Below are 23,326 nucleotides of genomic sequence, written 5' to 3'. Positions count from 1 at the left end.
CCCGTCTGTTCAAACAGTGAAAACATGTTATTGACGAGGGTCCAGATGAACTGAACCCTCCACAGAATCACCTCAGCTTTCTGACTGTCACGTGCACATCCATCACCGCCCTCCACAGACGCCTGATGTGATACAACCGAGGTCCAAACACGAAGCGGTTCACGATTGTTTTCATGAGCGTTTGACCCATTTATCTGACGGCCGTATTTGGAAACCTTCTGTTTGTTCCAAAGTTGTAGCTACAAACTGATGAAAACCCACAAATACACGATCAGTCATGATGAACACTGAGATAAGAGCTGCTGCTAAATCTCACCCTGTTGTTTTGTGAAATTACGTCTTTAATTCAGAGTGAAAACAGTGGAGGTTGATCCATTTCCAGACTGAACTCTGCACCTTCGACACGTGAGACTACAAGGCCATTCTGAAATGTGAGGCTGATCTGGACTATTATCATACTCCAAAGTTTGTACACAACTTTTACTATAAAATTGTGAAGTAAATGTTCTTTCTTTTTAAGATATGAAAGAAATGGTAAAAACGGTGTAATCCATTCTAAATAAGTGGTTCTTATCACATTTATCCAACCTTGTAAAGTCCTGCAGGATGAAAACAGCTGAAAAAGTAGTAAATTCAGGAATTGCTTGTTCTTTTAACTGACGGGACATTCTGTTACTCAGAGCTGATCTGTTTGTTACGACGATGCAACTTGTACCGTAATTGTTATTTTTATAATACAGTGGCCTTGTGATGGATTATCATCAATAATTGACTATTTCCATGGGTGTGTTATTGTCATACACTTGCTGCAGCAGTCAGACAGTTCTCAGATAATCAAGCTTTACTGAACAAAAGAAACAAGGGAGGCTGGCTGGATGGTCACAGACATAGAAGCTTCTCACGGACCACTTCAGCTCATCATGCTGCCACCATATTGGATAAAAACCTGCTTCACCTTGCATTTACTGCTGTAGAGAACCTGGAAAGCAATCCACACAATTTTAACGCAGATCTTGAATCGTCTGACACTCCTGCTTCAATCCGTCGTCAGCGAGTGGATTCATCTCTGTTCACTTGTTGCTCCCGTCTCCGTCCTGTTCTTCTATCGACTAACAGCCAGAGCAGAAAGCCTCCTCCTCTGGGTCTGGTTCTGCAGGTGTCTTCCTGTTAAAGGGAGTTTTTTCCATTCCGACGTCTCCTCTGCTTGCTCCTGTTGAATTGTTGGATGTTCTCGAGAGGGCTGTGTTGTTTGGTTTTTCATGTGTGTAAGCAGCCTTGAACTACATGTCAACAGTTTCTCACTAATTATTTCAATTGTGAGAATATTTTAATTTTAATTATTTTAAATGAATTTTCGTCTTCGCTCTGAAAACGTGCTGATTTGTCCAAATAATGTTGTAAAAGTTCTCAGGAGTTTTTGTTTGTTCACCGTGTAGATTTATCTGCTCCTTCGCCATCTGACTGACCATGGAAATGCCTCCCTTCATTGTTTGTGTTTACAGGCTCCAGCGAATCAAAGAAATGTTCTCCCATGCATGCATCTGACAAAGTGAACCTCATAAACTCTGATTTATTGATCGTTGACATCAGTGGTTACGGTTATGTTCATCACAACAAGGTTGTTACGGCGCGGCTCAAGACCGCAACAAACAAGGTCTTGAGCCGGTCACAAAGGTCTACAGGTTTTACTTCACTACCAAAGCAATAGACATGGTGTCCGAAGGTCTACATTACGGCTGGAATATGGAAACCCGGAATGTACCAACAACATAAAATGCATAATAGGTTTCAGAACAGGCCCCCGCCTCTTCCGACTGGCTCCGGTTCCCACTAATATGTAAACATGTTGATCACACGGCTCTAGAAACACACTGATGAAGAGGTCATCTTTATTTTCCATCTTATAATATTTACTTTATTCAAAGTTCGGGGGGGTTTTCATCATGCTGGATGTGCACTACTTTTGTTTGCCAACACTCTCAGAATAAATATCTGGATCCTCTCGTCAAGAAAAAAACACACACTCATTTGATCATCACCACGTATGGTAAAAGAAAAGATCAATCACCACACACACACGCACGCACACACACACACACACATTCAACAATGACACTAGAGGAATACACTAACTCTGATTTGAGATTGACAGTGTTCTGGAAAATAAATAAATAAAACAACAAAAAAATAAACTCCAGAGTTTCATGTGACACTCAGTAACATTTAAATATTTCACAGCACTACAGATTCTGGTATATTCCACAGCAGAGCAACAGAATTGTTACAACACACTTGGTGCAAAGTAGATACAGTTTAGTCTTTCTTTTTTGTTTGTAGCCCTCAGAAACATCCCTTTTTTTTTCTTCTTTTATTCAAGGAAATAAACATATCTGACATCCGGACAGGGGAGGACATACTAATCACGTCATGCTTGTAAATGATTAGTAATGCTGGGGAGAGTACTACTGTGACTGGTACCTGGGGCGGAGTTTCAGCCTCGTGACGTTCGGCTCGCAGCGGCAGCAGCTCATTGGGTCTTTTCACTGGGAGTGGGTTTGGCTACATGCTGGCTGGATGGCTTCCACTCATTTCTCAGGATTCTACTCCTTTATGGTTTTTTCTTCTTCTTCTTCTTCTTCTTCTTCTTCTTCTTCTTCTTCTTCCAGCAGAAGCAGGAATTCTTTACTCCAAACGCTGGATGAAATTTTCTGGGAAAAGTCCTCTGTGAGCGTTCACGCCGAGGGTCAGCCACTCACTTTCCTTCACGCCCGTGAGCCAGCCGGCGTCCTGGACAAGCAACACAAACACACACTCACCCTGTTAGGAGCCTTTCACATCGCCAAGGAACCCCGATGACCTTCCATCACAACGTTATGTTTTTCTACCAGCTATAGTTTTTGACATATGGATGTTTTGACAACATTTATGAGATCGGTGCATTGAGAAGATCCTGTCTCTGAATTCCGCCTGAAACACAGTGATGGTTTTTTTTTTGCTGAAATGTAAAAAGACGAAACAATCAGCCTCTTCTGATTGGTTATCAGCCTTCAGTAATTTCCATATCAGGTTCTACAATATTTTGGATTGATCGTATCTGGCTTGCCTTTTCAGATAGATCAGAAGGAATGATCCATGCTGCATCTCATGGCCACTTTTTTAAAGCCTTTTTAACAAAGCTTTAATAATTGTGGCTGATTTTTGCTTCTGCTGCTTGAACCCAGCGGCTCTCACCTGGTCCTCTGCTGAAGCGGTGGGAACCACTAACACCACATCGCCTCTCTTCAGCTCCAGCTCATCGTCATTTGCCGCCTCGAAGTCGTGCATGGTTTCCACCTGCAGGAGAGACCAACACCGTCAGCACACACACACACACACACACACACACACAAAGCTGCTGGTTTTTGACCACTCGGACAGAACGCCCACCTTATACAGGAAGTCATCAGGAAGCCCCGTCACCCCCCCAGACGGAGTCATGTGCTTCATGGGCTGGCTGGCGGCCGTCACGCCGTTGTCGCTGACGGTCGTGGGAGAGATTATGTCAGCGTCGCGGTCGTCATCACCCTCGTTGCTCGAAGCGGGTTCGATCACCACCGAGGGGATCGGCATGTTTTCCTGCAGACGGTGAGGATAAACCACAAACGCTTAGCATGTTTAGCAGGAGCGCCATGACAAAACCTATTACACCGAAATGATAAAAACTTTTCTATACTTTTGTTTGAGTCGTAAACCTTAACCTCTATCCTGAACGATTCATACGTACTGAAGGGACTGGCTGAGCAGGAGGCGATTTGGGTTCTTCAGCAGCAGGAACCTGAGTACAGATATTTACAGTATCAATGGAGAACCAAGGCAGCAGATCACAGGAAAATAAACCATCAATAAACAAAACGTAGTGAGGAAGAGATTCATTATATATCAGTTTACAAGAATATTTTTTTTCTAAACAGAGCATCAGATGTCACACTTTTTTGGGGGAAAGTAAATTAAACTTAGAACATAAACACAAAGCCTCATAAAGGAGCTCTATGTCCAGGAAACAAGATGCTTGAACAACAGCTGCAGAGCTGAAAATCAGTTCAACACTTGTCAAAAGGAAGTATAAGCCAAACCCAAAATCACAATAAAACAAAATCAGCATAAACCAACCAAAATCTGTATGAACCAACCAAAACCTGTCCAAAACCCACATCTGTTCACAAATCTGCTCAGGAGAGTTCCTTCACTTTATTTACCATCTGAGTTCAATTTCAACAGATAAGAACAAAAGTAGAACAAAAGTAGATAAATGCAGGACATCAACAGTTCACCGACCTCTGGCTTCTCAGATTCTGGAGATCCAGCCGTCGTCTTTGGAGAGAAAATCAGGAGTAAAGAAACCATCAAATAACAAAATATCAAGCTAAAAGGCTCAAGAGTATTTTAACTAAATGATAACAGCAGGGACGATGATGATGATGATGATGATGATGATGATGATGATGATGATGAGACCAGTAATGATAAAGGTGATCTATGATAATAATGATGATGATGATGGAGACGATGATACTGACGATGAAGATGATGCAGTCCATATATAAGATGTTAATGATGGTAGTGATGATGAGGATGATGATGATGATGATGATGATTATATAAGAAGCTCAAGAACGATGGCGATGAAGACAGAGACAATGATCAACTAGATGACGATGACGATGATGATGGTAATGATGATGATGACTGTGAGGATGATCCACAAGCTGATGAGGATGAAGATGATGATGATGATGAGGATGAAGATGATGATGATGATGATGATGAGAATGAAAGTGTAAATTACGATGACCACATCGTGATGATGGAAAAAATAAAGATGAGGATGGCAGTGATGAAAGTGAAAAAATCATAACAATGATGAAGGTGAAGGTGATGATGATGATGAAGGTGAAGGTGATGATGATGATGAAGGTGAAGGTGATGATGGTTCCTTGCAGGCAGGTGGAGCAGCATGTGGACTCACGGCGGGCGTCTCCTCCTTGGGGCTGTCTGAAGTCTTCTCCTGCTCTTCCTCCGCAGCAGGAGGAGCGGCAGGTTGCTCCTCTTCGTCAGCAGGTGGCGCTGCAGCCTCCTCCACCTCTCCACCCACAGCAGGAGCAGCTTCGGGCTCCTCAGCAGCAGGAGACAGCTGAGGCTCGGCCCCCTCCCCTCCGGCAGGGGGAGTCGGAGCTTTGTCCGGGCCCTCGGCGGCTTCTGTTGGAGCCTCGGGGGCTGCCGGAGCTGCTGGAGCTGCAGCCGAGTCGCTGTTTGCATCGTTCTTTCACAAACAAACAGCCAAGTCAAGTCCAAAGCAGGAAGAGCATCCCACCACGCTGGTTCCTGACATTCTGCATCAACTGTTATCGGTTTCAGGATGAAAATCAGGACCTTCAAGGATCTAAGAGGCATACATGTTCGTCTAGGTACCAGACAGGTGGAGAAATAGAGATCAGAAGGGTTCAGGACTCACCATCTTATCGAAATCAGCAAAAAATGAGGGACCAGCTGCATCCTTTGAGTTTGCATGTTTCAAGGGGGAAAAAAAAGAAGTTCACGCCTGACAACCAGGAAGCAGAAAAACACAGTGAAGATCATTTGTGGAGAAAAGGGCTCAACATTTTTTTAAAACTTCAGAAGTGGGGAGAGTGGGAAATATTGAGAGGAGGCATCTGGACAGCAGAGCGGGATCCTGAGGCTTCTGAGGGTCTGGGTCAAGCTAGCATGCTGTTAGGAGTCTGTAAACCTCTGCTCTGTCCTCCTGTCTGCCGGGAAGCTGCTGAAAGCTGCTCAGTTCGTCCTGGACGAGAACTTTTGTGCGTTATTGATTAAATTACAACAGATTACATTTGAACTATCCTCATTCTTTGTTTTATTGTTTATGAATTTGGCAAATTTATGTTAGAACATGTCATAGAATCACATTTTCCTTTTTTTAATTAAACATAATTTTCACAAATTTCTAAAATGCTTGAAACTTTTTTTCTCTCTCTTTGTTTCTTTTGTGCACCACGGCTCTGGTAAACAGTTTAAAAGGTGATTACATTATTTTCGGCATTTTTGCTGTTTCTGTGTAAACAGACATCATTTTGAAAACGTTGTCATGTAAACATTGTCAGCTACGGACTGTCTGGACTCACAGGTTCCACTTCGCCTTTCATTGGTGACTTTCTTGGAAGTCTTCTCAGATTAAACTGTCTGCTACTGAAGAATCAGGAAACCTGACTTTTCATCTGCCAGGAGATTATCTCCGTGTTTCATAAAGTGCAAGTAGTAGGTGTGTTTAACTCCTTAAAGAGAAAAAATATTACCTGAGAAAATCCATTAAAGGCATTGGTCACCTGAATTAGATTAGATTAGACACACAGATTAGCATCGGAGGCCATGATTAGGTCCAGGCTCAGATAATCTGACATGACGGACTGGACTGGAGATGAGTGTCACTATGGAGTGAATGAGTGGAGGACATTCAGATGTGGGAGCAGGCAAGAGAAGGAGGAGGAGGAGGAGGAGGAGCTCAGGCTAGGATCCAGGTTTGGGATGGTTGTTTCACTCAGTTTCTCAGTTTGAGGAAGGGGATTTTTTCTTTTTTTCTTTTTATTAGTTAACTTCTAGTCTACTCTAAGCTAGTCTACCAAACTGGAGATCTGAGGAAGTCGAGTACCTCTTCCTTTTCTGTATCTATCTCTTGGTACAACTTTCCCATTCTCCGGTTCGCAGCCTCGTCTTCGGACATGTCCGAATTTTCTGGCTCCCTGTGAATTCTGGGAATGTTTGCTCCTTTTTTTTCTTCTGCTGTCGTTCCGCTGACGGACGCAGAGTTTTGTGGAGTGACAGACGAGTCGAAGCCACCGCTGGCGCTCACCTCCTGCCAGGAGGTGGCGCTGGAGGCGGAACCCTCAATCCCCGGAGAGGCTGCTGGGAAACTGTTAGCAAAAGGGTCCGCGTCCCACCCACTCCCCGAAGTAACCCCACCTCCACCCGAGGTCTCAGCAAACGGGTCCGACTCAAACCCACCCCCTCCAGACTCAGGCTGAGCAAAGGGATCGGAATCAAACGCACCTCCTTCTTTTGTTTCAGCAAAAGGATCAGAATCAAACGCACCTACTCCCGCTGTTTCAGCAAAAGGATCAGAATCAAACGCACCTACTCCCGTTGTTTCAGCAAAAGGATCGGAATCAAATGCACCTCCTTGTTTTGTTTCAGTGAAAGAATCGATTTGGAGTTTGTCTCCTCCCACTGTGTCATCTGTCGTAACTGAATCAAACACACCCTCACTCTGTGTTTCAGCTACAGGAATAGAATCAAACATACCTCCTCCCTGAGTTTCAGCAAACGGATCTGAATCAAACGCACCTCCTGTTTGAGTTTCAGCAAATGGATCTGAATCAAACGCACCTCCTGTTTGAGTTTCAGTTGCAGGAACAGAATCAAACACACCCCCTCCCTGAGTTTCAGCAAACGGATCTGAATCAAACGCACCTACTACATGTGTTTCAGTTTTAGAAACCATATCAAGCGCACCCCCTGACTGGGTTTCAGCAAAAGGATCTGAATCAAACGCACCTCCTCCTTGCGTTTCAGCAAAGGGATCTGAATCAAACGCACCTCCTCCTTGCGTTTCAGCAAAGGGATCTGAATCGAACGCACCCACTGCCTGTGGCTCAGAGGGAAAGTTCTCTGCACCTCCCGGCGGTGAGCCTGGTTCTCCTGATTGCTGATCAGCTGCTCGCTGCTCCTCTGAGGCATTCGCCGGGGACGGTTCATCATCAGCGCTCACCCAGCCCCCGCCCTGACCCCCGTCACCCCACTCCTCGGCGGTCTCGTACTCGGAGCCGGACCCGTCTGGAGACCTGGACCAGATGTCTCGTCTGTCCTCTGTGCTGTCCTCGATCTCTTCCCCGAACTCGTTGGTGAACACCAGGCCCGGCGTGGACTTTCTGCGGTCCTCCCGCCCCTCCACCCCTCCCTCTGAATCTGCCTCGTCTTCATCGCCGGGCGTCTCGGGGAAACGAGGGTTGAAGTGAGTCTGAGAGTCCCAGCCGCTAACCTCTTCCTCAGCCGCCGGGGCTTCGCTGTCCTCGGTGGGTGAGGCTGTGTCTCCACCCGGCTGCCGGCCTTCTGCCTGGGGCCAGCTCTGAGCTCCGCCCTCCACCTCCGCCTGCGCCGCCTCCGGCCCTGCGGAAGGAGACCCGGGGGCGGCCGGGGCCTCGGCTCCTGAGGCGGCGGCGTCGCCGTTGGCCGACATTGAGCCGAAGTCGGCGGACCAATCGGCCACGAAGCCGCCGTCTGCCGCCTGCTTGGAAAAGGCAGGGATGAAGGTTAACGGCCCGACCCCCTCACACACAGCGCAGAGTGACCGAAACGTCTGAGAGTGTGTTTCAGACAAAGACACGAGTCGTGTTAAAACCCAGAGACCGCTCGCACAAAGACACACTGATCATGGTTTGTGTGCACATTCCACTTTTTCTGTTTTCTTTTTGTATTTTGTCATTTTTGAAAGACTGAAACAAGACAAAGCTCAGACTGAAACTGAAACTGTGATGTTGCAGACACATAGCATACACACCTTTTAAATACTACACATGAACTTTCTAGCAATGAAATGCTCACAAAAACCCAAAACATACACAACTAAATCAACAGGATAGAAGGAGATTATAAGGACGCAGATTATTTCAATTTAGCTGAGTAAAATTAAACAGTGATGGGATTAAATGTAACCTGAAGGGCAGAGGGCGCTGTTCTCCTGGAGACATGATCAGCAGGACATCCGGGACGCGTGCGTCTCTCTTTCTATCAGTAAATGTCAGGTATGTTTTAGATCCCTGGAGGGAATGTCGGTGTCACAAGTTATTTTCTACAGGAAGCAGTGAAGAAAGGAGGATTTCTGCGTGCAATGAGTAAAATACCCTCATCTGGCATATATGGGTCTACTCAACAATTTAAAAGTGAAATGCATTTAACTGTAAAGCCCAACAACCCGTTAACGTGGGAAGTTTTCACCACAGCCTGAAGTAAACAAAAACATCCAGTTGATCTAAAACGGTTTACAGCTGCTGCCGTCTTAATCGGCCGAATCATGAATGTTTCTGTACTGTTTTTACCGAATCTCCACCAGAAGGAAAAACACTCTCTGTGCTCTTTTTAAAGGTTTGGAGTGGAGCTGTGGTGGAGCTGGCTCGCTCACTTCACTCTACGATGCTGAGACAATGTCATTTAGGAACTAAATCACATTGTCTCAGCTCTAATGGACTTTCTAACAGGAAACATCAATGCAGTCTTGAAATATATCAAATTATGTCTTTGATGCAGCCATTAACGTGCTAAATGTGGAGCTCAGGAGCGGCAACAGCTATAAATATCATATATGAAAGTAAATTCTGATTTTGTCACTTTCACCAGGGGTGTTAAACACAAGCCGATATGAGACTAAGAAAATACAGATAATCTAACTAGAACCAAAGGATGAACAGCACAAACACACTAGGAGAAAACAAACTATTTTTTTCAAAGACAGGAGTAGAGCAGCGTTGTCTTTGTGCAAACAGTCCTGGCTGAAGGTGAATGAAGTGAATGATCGCATCAACATCGTGACGTGACGCAGAAGAAACATTCTTTGAAATATGAATGAATGAATGAATGAATGACGCATGTACTTACAGGCTGAGCCGCTTGGGAATTCGCCTTTAAGAGACAACAGATGTGTCATGAGTGTCTGGACCGCCGCTGATTTGTTGAGTAAATAGACGTTTTATGAACAGACAGAAGAAGAAACTCACCGACCACATATCCCAGGGTACCGCAGTCTGAAAAGCACACACAACAAGCCGTTAGCCGACTGAAATCATGAATAACAGATTTTTTATGAGGGTGATGGTTTGATTTGGGGATGAGAGTTCATTTGCCCCTTCCTTCTGCAGGATCATAAAAATCTTAATACTTCTTTGAGTCATAGTTCAATATCTTTAGTTTGCAGGTCATGAAATCCTGATCCATTAAAGGTTTGTGCTTCAGAAAACGGGAGCAATGTTGATAACTGAAGATGAGCTATGAGGGCACACTCAGACTTTCAGCTGTTTTTGAACGATATTAATTATTTTTTCCAGATTTTGTAGCTTTCCATTTCACTCTCCTGTTCTCTGCTGCACACATTGGTGGTTTTATTCCATAAGAACAGCACCTACTAGTGGCCCTACATGCTAACTACAGCGTTTTCAGTGTCTCAATGCATTTTTATTTGAAACGTTGTTGACTGGGACGTTACTCAGTGTGACTTTAATTTCTGGACTCTTCTTACGTCTTGAAATCTTTTCTGAATCTCTTCCTTTTTTTTAACACAGAACAAAATGAAAGTGGAACAAAATGCACTTATTTTCAACCACAATAGTATTTTATCGATTACATCATACAAATATTCTAGTAATATCTTTGATCTCTCCACAGCGTCTCAAACGTTCTGAAATTTCACTTGTATTGAATCTAAAGTGGCTCCTGATGGTCTGTATTTGCGTGGGAGCAGTTTGATCTCTGAGCCGCTGCTGAGGAAACCTGTGGGATCGGCGAGACGCTTTCATCCGGCTGGAAAGCATCGAAGTCGAGATCGAGAAGGGATTCTCCGGGTCGCTCGTTGGGCTGCGGACGAAGTAGAAGAGTGAGCGGGTGAGGACGCCGCAGAGCCCATAGCGTCCCTCTGTGTGTGTGTGAGTGTGAGTGCGAGTGTGTGAATCTCACCTGAGACGGAGAAGGCGCCGGGAGAAACTCTCCTCCGAACAGATCGATGATCTGCTCCTCTGCCACCTCCTTGGTGGGCGTGACCTTCGGCGGCGGCGGGACCGGCGGTCCCTTTTTCAGCTGCCGAGACGCACAATGGGATGTTAGCTTTAGGCTGAAAGCGGCGGCGTCGCAGTAAAGAAACACATCCACACCCAGCGGCTCTGTGTAATGACTGCTGCCATCCACACCAGAGCCCAGTTCATCCTCATGACCCCACTGGGAGACAGCAACACACAAAACACACATTTCAGTTCAGAGAGACACAACATAAATGACTGTAAAAGCAGGAGGGCATTCATCCATTCATCCTGTCACGGATGAGGACAAATGAGTGGAATTACTTAACAAATTCTGATTCTGTTTTGAATAATTAGTCTTTTTGAAACAAAAAAAAAGGATCCTGTGAGTGAGCGGCAGTTTTCCGAGGTGAATGCAAGTAGCTCTACACATTTTTACCGAATGGTTAGATTTAAGAACATCAGTGACGTCAAAGTCAAGATATTGTGACTTTTCACTGTTAATTCTAGGTAGAATTTCTCTGAGGTGTTGGAAAGACTCAAAAAAATACAAAATGTGAAACCATTATTGCATTTAACTCAACATGAAATACTGTAATATATAAATAAATAAATAAATACGTGGGAGAGAACCCAAAATCAGAAAATTTAGTCTGAAGAGCCCGTGATGACGTCTTTTCACAGTAAAATCTAATCCCAGCACTTTATTCAGGAGGCTAATGCAGTCATTTCACACCACTTTACTCCATCAGACGGTGCATTGAGGCTCGTTAATCTGATCAGGAGTTAATCCGCAGCCCTCGTTTACATCACAACGTTTCAGGTTTCAGAAAAGTTTTGCGTTTCTACAGCAGCGTCTTGAGGACAAAATCCGTTTATGCAGAAATACTTGCTGAAAGCGACGCCATGAGCACGCCAGGCCACAGGTTGGCGCTCTTGTTAGTTTTTTAGAAGGAAACCACATAGAAAAAAAGACGCTATAAAAATTAACACTGGACGCCTACTCGCCCGAGTGCAGAAATAGTGTTTTCCTGTTTCAATGAAGAGGGAGCATTTTCAAAAAGTTGTCTTCCCCCGTTTCCATGGAGACAGAGTCAGAGCGTTTTTTTAAAAAAGTAGTGTTTTCAAAAAGTTGTGTTTTCACTGGTTTCCATTGAGACAGAGACGAAGTCTTAGCATTTTCAAAAAGTTACGTTTTCCCCTGTTTCCATGGAGACGGAGTCTTAGCATTTTCAAAAAGTTATGTTTTCCCCCGTTCCCATGGAGATGGACTTTTAGCATTTTCAAAAAGTTGTGCTTTCAGTGACCCCAGATCTGTTTTGGTGTAAAGAGACACCCGAAACGCAACAAAAGTGTTTTTAACTTGAAAACGTTGTCGTGTAAACGAGGCTTCATAAAGTGAGATTAACTACAACTTTGACTCAACATTTCCAGGAAACATAACTAACATCAAACTGTTGACACTAAGATCAGCCTGGACCTCAAGTTTCTCACCAACCATCCAAAGAACAAAGTGGTCTGAACGGATTTGAACATATTCTACATTCACAGTTTCACAGATTTTTCCTGGTCGACCACATTTTCATTTGGATGTCTGTATTTCATGAGCCATCATTAGTACAACATGTAGATTTATCAATAGTAACGGTCATCGAACCAACACACACGATACAAAACTCCACAGTTTCAGTAGTTTGGACGGGTCAGGTGGGTTCTTCAGCACATGATCGGGTCGATACATGTTGCAGCACCAGGAGTCATCGCCGTGACCTGATACTCGAATAAACATCTTTAAGATGTCGATTCTCCTGTGCTGATGATCGGGGATGACAGATTCTACAACACTGGTTGTCGTCATTGAGTCCAACTCGAAACTCTAAACGTCCCTAAACAGTCGTCCGCCGTGCCCTTTAAAGGCCTCTGATCTGATCTGATCTACTGAAGGTCTGCAGGTGAAGAAACGTGAACTTGAACACAGATGAATGTGGAGGCTGACCTGATGTGGCTCAACCTACATGCAGAGATTTTATGAGGTTTTGAGGACCGGATTTTTAAGCCTTTTGTGGGCTGGGCTGGCCCACGGGCCTTATGTGTGACACCCCTGGTGCAGAGTGTGACTACCTAGCTTATTGTTGATAGATTTTGTGCAGCTGTAACGATGAAGAAGCCTCTTGCAGTGTCGGCGTAGCTTCCTACTTGCTCACACAAAAAGATCCTCAAGTGTTGAGAAATTGCTGCATGAAATATTCATTTTAAGAGGGTAATCAATCCTGATGAACAGCTGTGAGGAGCTGCAGTCTTTAGAGAACTGCAGAGGGACGTTCACTGAATGAAACAGCACATCTTAGCTTTTTTTTCTTCTTTTTTTTTTAAACCCAAGGGCACAGTCCTAATGAAAAGCGTCCTCTTTTTTGACCTTCTTTTGACCTGCTTTCCTTCATCTTTAGGATGAGATCGACTGATCGATCGATGTCCCATTCTCCATACGTCCGTCTGCTTCAACTTCTTCACCATTTCAGCCCAATTCGTTAAAAACTCTTCCACAAAAGCAAAAAGCTGCAGTGAAAACGCTGAACCAGTGTTCTAGAAACTCACTATATGACTTCACATCACACACAAACACACACACACACACGGACAGACACAGACACATAGACTATAAAACCTTTTGACAGCGTCAACAAAGGTTTCACACTGACAGTGGAGACGTCGGACCGTCAGTGGGGAGAAGAGGAAAAGAGGGACGGGGGGAGGGGGGGGGGGGGTTTATTTGATCGGGTTCTACTGTATATAACAGCAGCGGTGTTATATATTGCTGGATTCACTGAGCACAGGCGGAAACAGGAGCTGGTTTACATGTTCACTCACCAAGTGACAGACAAAAGTGTGCAGCGAAGAAAAAACAGTCACAGGAAGTTACTGAAGTTCAGACAGTCGACTGGACCAACAGACACTCAGACAGCATGAACGCTCACAACCATCCGCCCATCGCTAACTAACTAACTAACTAACTAACTAACTAACCAACTAACACCACTGATTCTACAGCATGTGATGTCTCTAACAACTTTACCTATCCAGCTACTTACTGATTCATTTTCAGCTTCTGATGCAAAACAGAATATACTCTATTCTACTTAGGTTTATTGTAATCTATTGGATTCTCTCCTATTCCTAACAAATATTATCCCGTATTCACTAATAAAACCCATCAATACTTTCACCCAGCTGTAACTACTGTTAGTTTTCAATCACTAACACTGGTTATCAATCACAAATAATTACAAAAAATATCTCTGAATCATTAATAATCACTATTATTAGTGTTTACACATTTTTTGTTATTACCAGTTTCCAATTATTATTAATATCAGTCATTGATATTTCTTTCCATTCCTTTCTGACATGTTAAACCTGATATATGGGTGATTTGTGTATTTCTATTTCTACTAAGTATGTACAGATAAATAGAAAGTTAGATAGGTAGATAGATTTTTTTAAGCATCACTATTTTGGCATATCAATAATATTAACAATATTTATATCATTTAATTTTAATCACAAATTGTTATTCTGTCAGTCAATATAACTGCCTATTAATAACCAATAATCACCAATATTACAACTATTTTTAGCAATATCAACATTAACGTTTTCATCAATCACTGACATATTGATCAACAATTTGACCGCTCCCTCAGCCTGTTCCTGGATCCTCTGCCAGATGATCTGGCTCTCTGTCCAGATGTTGGGTGAAGCAGGGCGCCGCTCGCCCTCCAGCTGCGGGCTGAGCCGGTACCGGGTCGCTACCTGTATGGGGGATTTGGGCCGAGGCGGTCCGGGCGAGACGGGTCGCAGCATGTGGTTGGAGCTGGGCTCCGGGCTCTCGGGCGGGCTCTCGTCTTCGGGGGGCGACGGGGTTCTGGCGAGCCGCAGCGGTCCGGAGTCACTGAGGGGGGAGCCGGCGAACAGCAATCAGACCATGAGCCTTCCTCAGTGTCGTCATGGCGCCTCGCCGCACCCACCTGGGAGCTCCCTGGATGGTGAACATCTTGTCGGAGTGCTGCTCCGCCAGCTTGGTCATCACTTCATAAAGCTCCCGGCACACCTGGGAGGAGACACACGTCCTCAGCGGCGCCTCGAGCGATGGATCACACACTGCAGAGTCCAGAACTCACCAGAGAGATCTCCCGGTGGAACTTCGCCTCCAGGCTGGTGACGCTCTTGAAGGTGCTGAGGTAGAAACCCACCCGGCTGCAGGACACACGCACGCACACACACACACACACACACACCGCTGTGAGTGGACAACTGTCCTCACACCACAAAGAGACATTCTACAGTACAGAGTGCAGAGTCACAGCAGGTTTATCAGCGGTCATCTCGGTTGATGAACACATGCAGAAAAATATAGAAATGAAATAAATGAAAACACAATAACAATAATATCAAAGTGAATGAAAGTTCATCCCTGATGTAAACACATGTTCTCACAAACCATGTCATCTTCTGTCCTTTGAGGGGTTCCCCTTTTGTAATTTCAGGTATTTTGATGATGAATTTAGCAAAAATCCCCAATTCAGCTTTATTATCTTTTGGATTTTATTAGTGCTGTCAATCGATTAAAAAAAATTGACTAACTAATCATAACTCATGCAATTTGTGAATTTGTAACCAACACAGAAAATCACCAAAACATAAATGGCCACAAGAGGATATCTGTAACATTTTCAAGCTTCAAATGAAGAATCTAATCCTCATAATGCAAAAAAAATGCCCCATAATGCACCTGTGCTGCACAGGAATGGAAAAATGTCCCATAATGTACCTGTACTGCACAGGGATGAAACAATGTCTCAATGACAGTAAAATCAGTTTTGTCTCCTTGCCAACTGCTAACCTTGATTCTGTGATTAATCGTGATTTACAAAACGTCAATCTTTGACAGCCCTCCATGAATTAATCACGATTTATGCAATTAAAATCGACAGCACTAGATTTTACTGAATATGATTTTTTTTTGCCTCATTTAGAAAAACAAAATAACTGATTTTGTTTAGGAAAAAGGGAATTTGACTTTTTCTTTTTAAACTATATTTTCTTCAGGAAATTCACTACACAACATGTCTCCGTGACTTTGTGTTTACAATAGGAGTGTATGAGTGTTTTGGGGTTTTCTTTTTTCCATTTCTTTTTTAAATGTATATTTGAAAGTCTTTTATTTTTCTGAATAGTTGTCTGTAAAACTTTGTCCTTGTAGTATTTTCTATTTTCTTCCTCCTTTTTTTGAACTCTCTGGCCGAGGTGGCATTTCAGGTTTGAGTGTTACAAGTTATCAAAAATAAAACTGAATTTTGGAAACACTTGTCGCTGTGCCTGAGTTGATACTGCAGCGTCTGTGGCGGACTGATGTCTCTAAACATCTGCATACAGAGTGACGATTTCAAGAGAAAACACAAAACTGTGGCTTAATGTGTTTCCTCTGCAGACTGTTTAATGTCTTTGCAGATCAGTCGCACAGAAAACTGCAACTGATCCAGACATCAGATCATTATTGAAAGGACTGAAATCAGGTCTCATGAGGTGTATTATGGCACATTATCCTGCTGCTGGAGTAGTTTTCTTTCCCCAATGACTGATCCACGGCATGCAGACATGCATAAAGCAGATCATCAGTGCTTCTCAGGAGGAGGATGTGTTGTTTCACAGCCTGTCTCACCTGTCCCAGAGAGTCGGCAGTTCATCCTGGAGGCCGACGTTCAGCTCGTCAAACACTCTCTGCGCCTTTTTTAACTCTTCCTCCGCCTGGAAACGAGAATCATTCCAGACAATGAGCTTTACACAGAACATCCGGACCTCTTCACGGGAAAACCTGCACACCTTCATCATCTTGCGGTCATTCTTCATCCCGGACGCCTGCAAAGTTTCTACGTGATGGCGAGCGCTGTCGTAGTCGATGAGCTTGCGACTTCTTTTGGCCACACGAGTCTGAAACAGCAGAGTTTCTCTCGTCACACAAAGAACACGCTCACACAAACTGTCTCCGACCGAGTCGTGCGGCACCTTGAGGTCCGGGAACTGCTGCAGGTACGCGTCCAGGTTCAGCAACGTCGAGTCCACCAGTTTGTTGTGGAAGTCTTCCCAGAATGCATCACATTCCTGCAGGAAATGAAGACATGGAGACATACTGCCTTAAAGGATACTGCAGCTCTTATATGAGGGGTGTCAAACATTAGGCCCGTGGGCGAAAAACGGCCTGCAACAGCCTCCAGTCTGGCTGCAAAACTACCAAACAAGTAGTGGAAAATTCAAAGAAAACAGATTTCTTTCTTTTTTTTTTTTTTTTTTGAATAAATGTCTTAAGAATAGCGAACATGACACAGCTTTGGCTTTATGTTGAGATTTTAGTCATTTTCTGGTGTAATTGTGTGGTTTTTGAAAAATATAAACATATTCATGATACAGACTTCGCCACATTAGATTTTAAATCTAAAGGTTATCATAGCACTTTTGATCAGTCTGGGCCACTCTAAACAGAATAGAGCTATGTACGACCCCTGAACTAAAATGTGTTTGACGTCCCTGTCTCATGGCTGCAGTCCAGGTAAAATGTCTGTTCAGCCGTAAACGTGGCCCATTTGGAAGTTCTCATGCTTTGTGAGTGTCGCCATGACTCTGACCTTCCCGATGGTCAACACGTCATCTTTTCCGTGCCAGTCGGGCTCGTAGACTTCATGTAGAGACTGAGTCAAGTTGATGGAGGCCTGCTGCATACCTGCCATATGAAAGGAAATGAAAGGATCAGCTGACGAACAACAGGAAACGCATTTTCACTAAGGGCAACCAACTCAATCAGCTGTTTTTTAAGTGTGAGAGTATGACTTCTTTCTCATAGATCTTGAAGTTCAGCAAGCCTGACCATCACACCACAAATATTAATATTATAGTCATTACAATACATTTTCTGAAGACAGGTTTTAGGAAAACCCAGTTTAAAACAAGGGAATAGTAAAAAAAACAACCACAACTAAAATGGTGAATAAAAGTGAAAATAAAAGTAAAAATGTCTAGAAACGACTATGTTGTGATTGGCACTTCATAAATAAAGCTGAATTGAATTGAACTGAATAACCAAATATGATATGAAATAGTTCAAGCATTTGAAAGATTGAAAGCAGACACACCACTCAGCAATATCTACGATTGCCTGTTTTCTTCTCTGCAGGATGATGAAGCCATTGCCCGCCCTGCTTCTGATTGATCAGTAGTCATTCATTCATTTCATCGTTGTTTACTGCATGAGGGTCGATGAGCCAATCAGAGGCAGATACTGCTAAACCATAAATTATTCTAAAATCATATGACAATGAACAAACACTATGGATGTATTTCCACTAAATAAATTCATCTTAAATGTTTCTGCTTTATAACAAGGCAGAAATCAAGAGTATGTCCATTTCTCCAGTCACCACTGCACCACTGACAGGAAGCCTCCGGGTCGAACTCTGGACTTTTTCATGTTCTTCACATTATAAATTCACATTATTATGATTCATTGGTAATAAAAAGCACAAATCTTCATTTGTTAATTACATTCTTTCATTTCAGCCTTTGACTCTACATTATATCACATAAAAGGGTCATAACTGCTACATTGATGTTTGATTCTATGCTTTTTCCAACCTCTCTGAAACTCTGCGGTCCTATTCTGGGAGCTACACTAACCTGCCTGCAGTCCACACCTGTTACCCACCAACACCACCTGACAGATTCCACCAGTGACGGAGAAACACAAGCAGCTGAGCAGTGAAAAGAAACTGCCACTTGAAACAGTTGGTCTCTTCAGCTCCCACACACTTTGAGGGTGATTTTAACACTTTTTTTCCCTCATTCTGTCACTGCTGACAGAATCTGGCATGCGTGCTTCTTATAGCAAGAACTCATAAAGCAATTTATAACATCCCAAAAAAAAATCCAAAACCTGCTAGAAAGCAGCAGAATTGAAGGTTTAAAATTACGTACCCACATTATTTTCTTTTCAATTACACTTTACGCAGCTATTTTGGAATTGCAGATGAAATTTAGCTTAAAATGAAGATGTTGGAAATGTGTGTTTTACTTTTATACACAATGACACTGAGCAAAAATAAAGACTGTACCTTTAATAGCAGCCATGTAGGCCTTCATCTCCCTCTGCAGTCGAGCACCTTCAGACTGACATGATACAGTGATGGTTAATGAAACACATCAAAATAACAAACCAGGCAGAGTCATTCTGTATTCATTTATACTGATTGAGAGAAGACTTTCTTATTGAAAATAGATTTTTTTTTTAATATATTTGGAAACAGTTCCTATGTGGAGATTTGAAAAAGTACAATTGTCTGAGTGAGGGCTGAAATGTGTCTCACCTCCTGTCTCCTGAAATTGATGACCACTTGTTCAAACTGCTCATCTTTGGTCTCATCTGCTTTTCCCAGCTTCTGCAGAACCTGGATAAAAAAATAAAAAAGAAAGAAAGCTGCAATTCAACACATTAACAGGGCTCGTGAGTCCCATTAAAACCTCATAGCTAATAACATTTGTTACCTTCAGCCAATAAAACATGGCATCCAATATTTTGTTCTCTACAAGAGCGGATGCTGTGCATCTGGACCCACATTACAAAATAAGAAAATCAGGGTGGTATGCACACATGGGACTACGTTTGTGATAGCACTTTTGGATTGTTTCATTTTCATTAAAGCTCAGTTCCCCACAACTTCAACTATTTCAGGATTTCACGAACATTAACCCTGTCTCTGCAATCTTAGCTGCATCTTAATTTCCTGAAAATGTAGGACCAGTCACACACAAAATGAAAATAATGATTATTTAAGTTAGAATCTGGAGGACTGTGTATTGTTTCAGTACTATAGGCAGTTCTTCTGCCTCAGAACTTTGGACTGTCACCATCAATGTTTCAGACCCACAGTCCTCATTGTTTAAAAAAACACAAGCAATTGTCAGTATTTCAGGACCACAGATGGTTCCCACTTTTTAAGACCCATGAACAATCAACACGGTCAAAAATAAAAACAATCATCACTGTTTCAGTACCAGGGACAGTCCTCATTGTTTTGACTTTACAGACAATCCTAACTGCCTCAGTGGCACAGACAGTTGACACTGTTTCTGAAAAATGGATCATCGTCATCATTGTTTCAGAACCAAAGAGCCTCCAATGTTTGAGAACCACCAACAACCAACTCTGTTTTAGAACCAAGGACCGTCTTCATTGCTTCAGGACCAAGGACAGTTCCCGTTGCTTCACAAACCTGGACAGATGTTTTTGTTTCAGCAGTACAGACAGTTCTCATTATTTCAGGACTATGGACAGTCTTTATTGTTTCCACAATACAAACTGTCCTGACTGTATCAGCACTACAGTTTCAATGTTTCAGCACTATGGACAGTCCTCTTTATCGCAGAAGTACACAGAGTTTCCACATGTGGGATAAATAATATGGTATCTTAAGTTAGTACAGATGGTAATCAGTGTTTCAATACCATGGCCAGCTCATGTTGTTTCTACAATACAGACTATCCTAAATGTTTCAGAACCATGGACAGCTGTCTTGGTTTAGGCAGAGCAGATTGTCCTTATTGTTTCAACAATATAGACAGTTCTCACTGTTTCAGGACTCCGGACAGTCCTTATTGGTTCGACAGCACCAACAGTCCTAAATGTTTCACGCCTGTGGATCGCTTTCACTGATAGCACCATGGACAGTTCTCTTCATTTGAGCAGCAGGCTGGATTTTCACATTACTATATAAAGAGCTATTTTATGTTAAGTTATCTTAGTACAGACAGTCCTAGTGTTCTCTATTTTAGCAGAGGAGACAGTCCTCAATGTTTTAGAACTATAGACAGTTCCTATTGCTTCTACTGTACGGTGTCTTACTTGTTTCAGCATCATGGAAAGTTCCTATTGCTTACACTGCATAGTGTCCTAATTGTTTCAGAACCATGGACAGTTCCTATTCCATCTGCTGTACAGAGAGTCCTATTTGTTTCAGCACCACGGACAGTTCCGATGGCTTCTGCTGTACAGCGTGATATACTGTTTCAGAACCACTTCATTTCAGGAATACAATCCCTTGACATTGTTTCAGCAGTATTAATCAGTCCTCATGATTTCAGAACCATGGACAGTTCTCTTCACTTGAGCAGAGCAGAGGGGCCTCATTTTCTCAGCACCATGGACAGTCTTAAATATTTACAGAGGTCAGGAAAGGTTCTGATAGTCTGTGCCAAAGTCACGTTGAGTACATGACCCTGTCAAAAAGCTAATATAGTAATTCAATCTATTACATTTTATCACTCAATGACATACACTAAATATAGGCACATGGACGGAATTTGCCTGAAAGTGAAATCTGGCTTGGTGGTTGCTGTGTGCGTTTGGCAGTCCACCAGCTCCGACCTATAAATACCGGCAGGTAGCCGATCTGACGTCACATGTGACGCCATCACGCCACAGACAGGGCTTCCCCGCCTCCTCGTGCCACCGACCTTGGAGCAGGAAAACACCTCCTCACCAACCAAGTACATATAAGACGAGAATACATCTTTTATTTACCCCACACATGACGTCACGGCGAGGCACAGCCGGAGTTAATACCCCCCACCCCACTCCACCCCCCCAACACCCTCAGCCAATCACCCGCGCGCTCAGTTTTACCCTCGATTTTGCCCCCTTTCTCACGCGCGGATTTTAACGTCACCGCAATGACGTCAGGCTGTCGATAGCCCGCTGTTAATAAAATCACACGTGCGCGTTTAATTTTGATCACGCAGGAAAGGGACGCTCCACAGGCCCGCAGCCTCAAGCTACACACACACAGGCTCTCTCTCTCTCTCACACACACACACTGACACACCGCCGTCCTCCTGCATCTGTCCTCCACCTCCGCCTCCACCTCCCGCCCGGCTCCTACCTTCTCCTGCGCTCTGTTCAGCCTCTTCTGCACGTTTTTAGCGAATATTCCCGTTTTGATTTCCGCCATGATGACTGCAGAGAGGGAGATTAACGGAGAGAGACGGTGACGGGAGGGGGAGGGGTGTGTGTGTGTGTGGGTGGGAGTGTGACGAGCCAGGGGGCGTGGCTTGAGGTGACAACACGATTCTGATTGGAGAGTTCAGACAGTCCCAGTACCTTCATTTATACTTTAAATGCTAAAGAAAATACAACAAATTTCTCATATTAGTCGTTATTAAAAACAAGCTTGACGGTTTATTTCACACATCATTTCTGGAGCCCTATTATGCGGATTAAAGTCAAATAAAAATTTAAAGAAAAATGTGTTGGAGTGTTGAGATTAATTATATTGAAGTCCATAAATTTGTGGTGATTCGACAATCAAAGAAAAGATGAGGATTTCATGTGATGTTGAAAAAAGCAAGAGGAATACATGCTAGTGAAATGAACTAAGATCTGAAATACAAGATTAATCTGAAGAAGTTTAAAAAGCACTTCTTTAGCTTTGTCAGAGATAGAAAAAACATCTTTCACTAATCTTTTATCCAAATAAGTCAAGTCATTTTTCACACTGAAGCATTTGTTGGACAGAGATTTTTCTTTTTAAAGGAGATTAAATGGGATTGGAAACTCAAGCACAGTCATAGTTCTTTTTATATTGGATGACAAAAAAAAAAAATCCAGAGTCAGCAAAAACCATTTATTGTAGATTCTTCTCTTGAACCAGAGGAAAATATGGATTTGTTCAAAATACGTACATCACTTTTGTCAGCTTTTTGAGATATTTCAACCAGTCACACCTACCAATTACCTACCAATAATATCCAAAATACCCAACTGAACCTTTGCTCTCAGTTTATAGTGTACTTTTTTTTGAACCCATATGGTTTATCTTATTATAGAAAATCTAGTGGGAAAAGTTCATCTTTATCCAGAATGAGTAAAAATAAAGCAGAGAGTTCAGTGGTGCTCCTGTTATCTAATTTCCATATTCTGCTCATAATTGAAGTCAATCACAACAAAAATAAAATTAACATAACCCAAACATCAATTGGTATGACTGTACTGCCTCGTTACAACAACATGAACTAAAAAAACATATATTAATTGAACAATTTAAAAGTGAATTCACCCAGTTTACATTCAAATCATTTTACTTGGATTTTTAGAAATAAACTGAAATGTCAGTGATTTAACGCTTAGCTCCTTCACTGTTAAAAAAAAACTAAAACATGCCATCAGGTAGCAGAAATCAGTTGATCCTCTACTTGACATGACTGAGGAGACATTTCTCAATGGGAGGAATCGAAGCTGAGTGTGTCTGCACCGACTGAGCGCGAAGGTTTCAGGTTACTCTCTGGCAGCACTCAGCAGACAGATACAATGGCTAAATATCTTATTGAGCCAGTCTCAATTATCTGTCTTAAAAGAGTCTGTAACGCAAGATGGAAACAAAGTTGTGTACAACAAATTTCACTGACTCGCCAGAGTA

At 43.0% G+C, this 23,326-nt stretch overlaps 1 protein-coding gene across 3 annotated transcripts; it reads right to left on the bottom strand.

Annotated features, from left to right (window-relative positions):
• Positions 1-2,654: 2,654 nt before the first annotated feature.
• Positions 2,655-21,921, bottom strand: amph (amphiphysin). Of its 3 annotated transcripts, XM_030114499.1 has the most exons (21): positions 21,794-21,921; positions 19,223-19,303; positions 18,971-19,025; positions 17,492-17,586; positions 16,875-16,970; positions 16,692-16,799; positions 16,531-16,616; positions 14,990-15,065; positions 14,837-14,919; positions 14,622-14,760; positions 10,753-10,872; positions 10,570-10,653; positions 9,801-9,827; positions 9,682-9,705; positions 8,069-8,317; positions 6,330-6,359; positions 5,492-5,533; positions 3,764-3,814; positions 3,427-3,615; positions 3,232-3,333; positions 2,655-2,787 (listed from the first exon to the last, which is right to left on the bottom strand). In XM_030114499.1, exons 1-21 carry the CDS (start codon positions 21,860-21,862, stop codon positions 2,683-2,685), a joined length of 1,911 nt encoding a protein of 636 aa, XP_029970359.1. In that variant the 5' UTR covers positions 21,863-21,921; the 3' UTR covers positions 2,655-2,682. The 3 variants fall into 3 exon arrangements, with proteins under 3 accessions (XP_029970359.1, XP_029970357.1, XP_029970358.1); XM_030114497.1 differs by lacking the exon at positions 6,330-6,359 and having other exon boundaries at positions 16,531-16,799; XM_030114498.1 differs by lacking the exon at positions 6,330-6,359 and having other exon boundaries at positions 8,069-8,314; positions 16,531-16,799.
• Between the last annotated feature and the right edge of the window lie 1,405 nt (positions 21,922-23,326).

The sequence above is a fragment of the Salarias fasciatus genome, chromosome 18, assembly GCF_902148845.1.
Source record: "Salarias fasciatus chromosome 18, fSalaFa1.1, whole genome shotgun sequence".
NCBI lineage: Eukaryota > Metazoa > Chordata > Actinopteri > Blenniiformes > Blenniidae > Salarias > Salarias fasciatus.
This window is presented reverse-complemented; position numbering and strand designations above follow the sequence as displayed.

Bases quoted from the DNA above. Each gene is read 5' to 3' on its own strand.
- amph (XM_030114497.1), bottom strand. From the start codon at position 21,862: ATGGCGGAAATCAAAACGGGAATATTCGCTAAAAACGTGCAGAAGAGG. The intron at 3,815-5,491 runs GTGAGTCCTGAA...ATCTGTACTCAG, and splicing joins TTGCTGATTTCGATAAGATG to GTTCCTGCTGCTGAAGAACC. The intron at 3,616-3,763 runs GTACGTATGAAT...CACCGTCTGCAG, and splicing joins CTGCTCAGCCAGTCCCTTCA to GAAAACATGCCGATCCCCTC.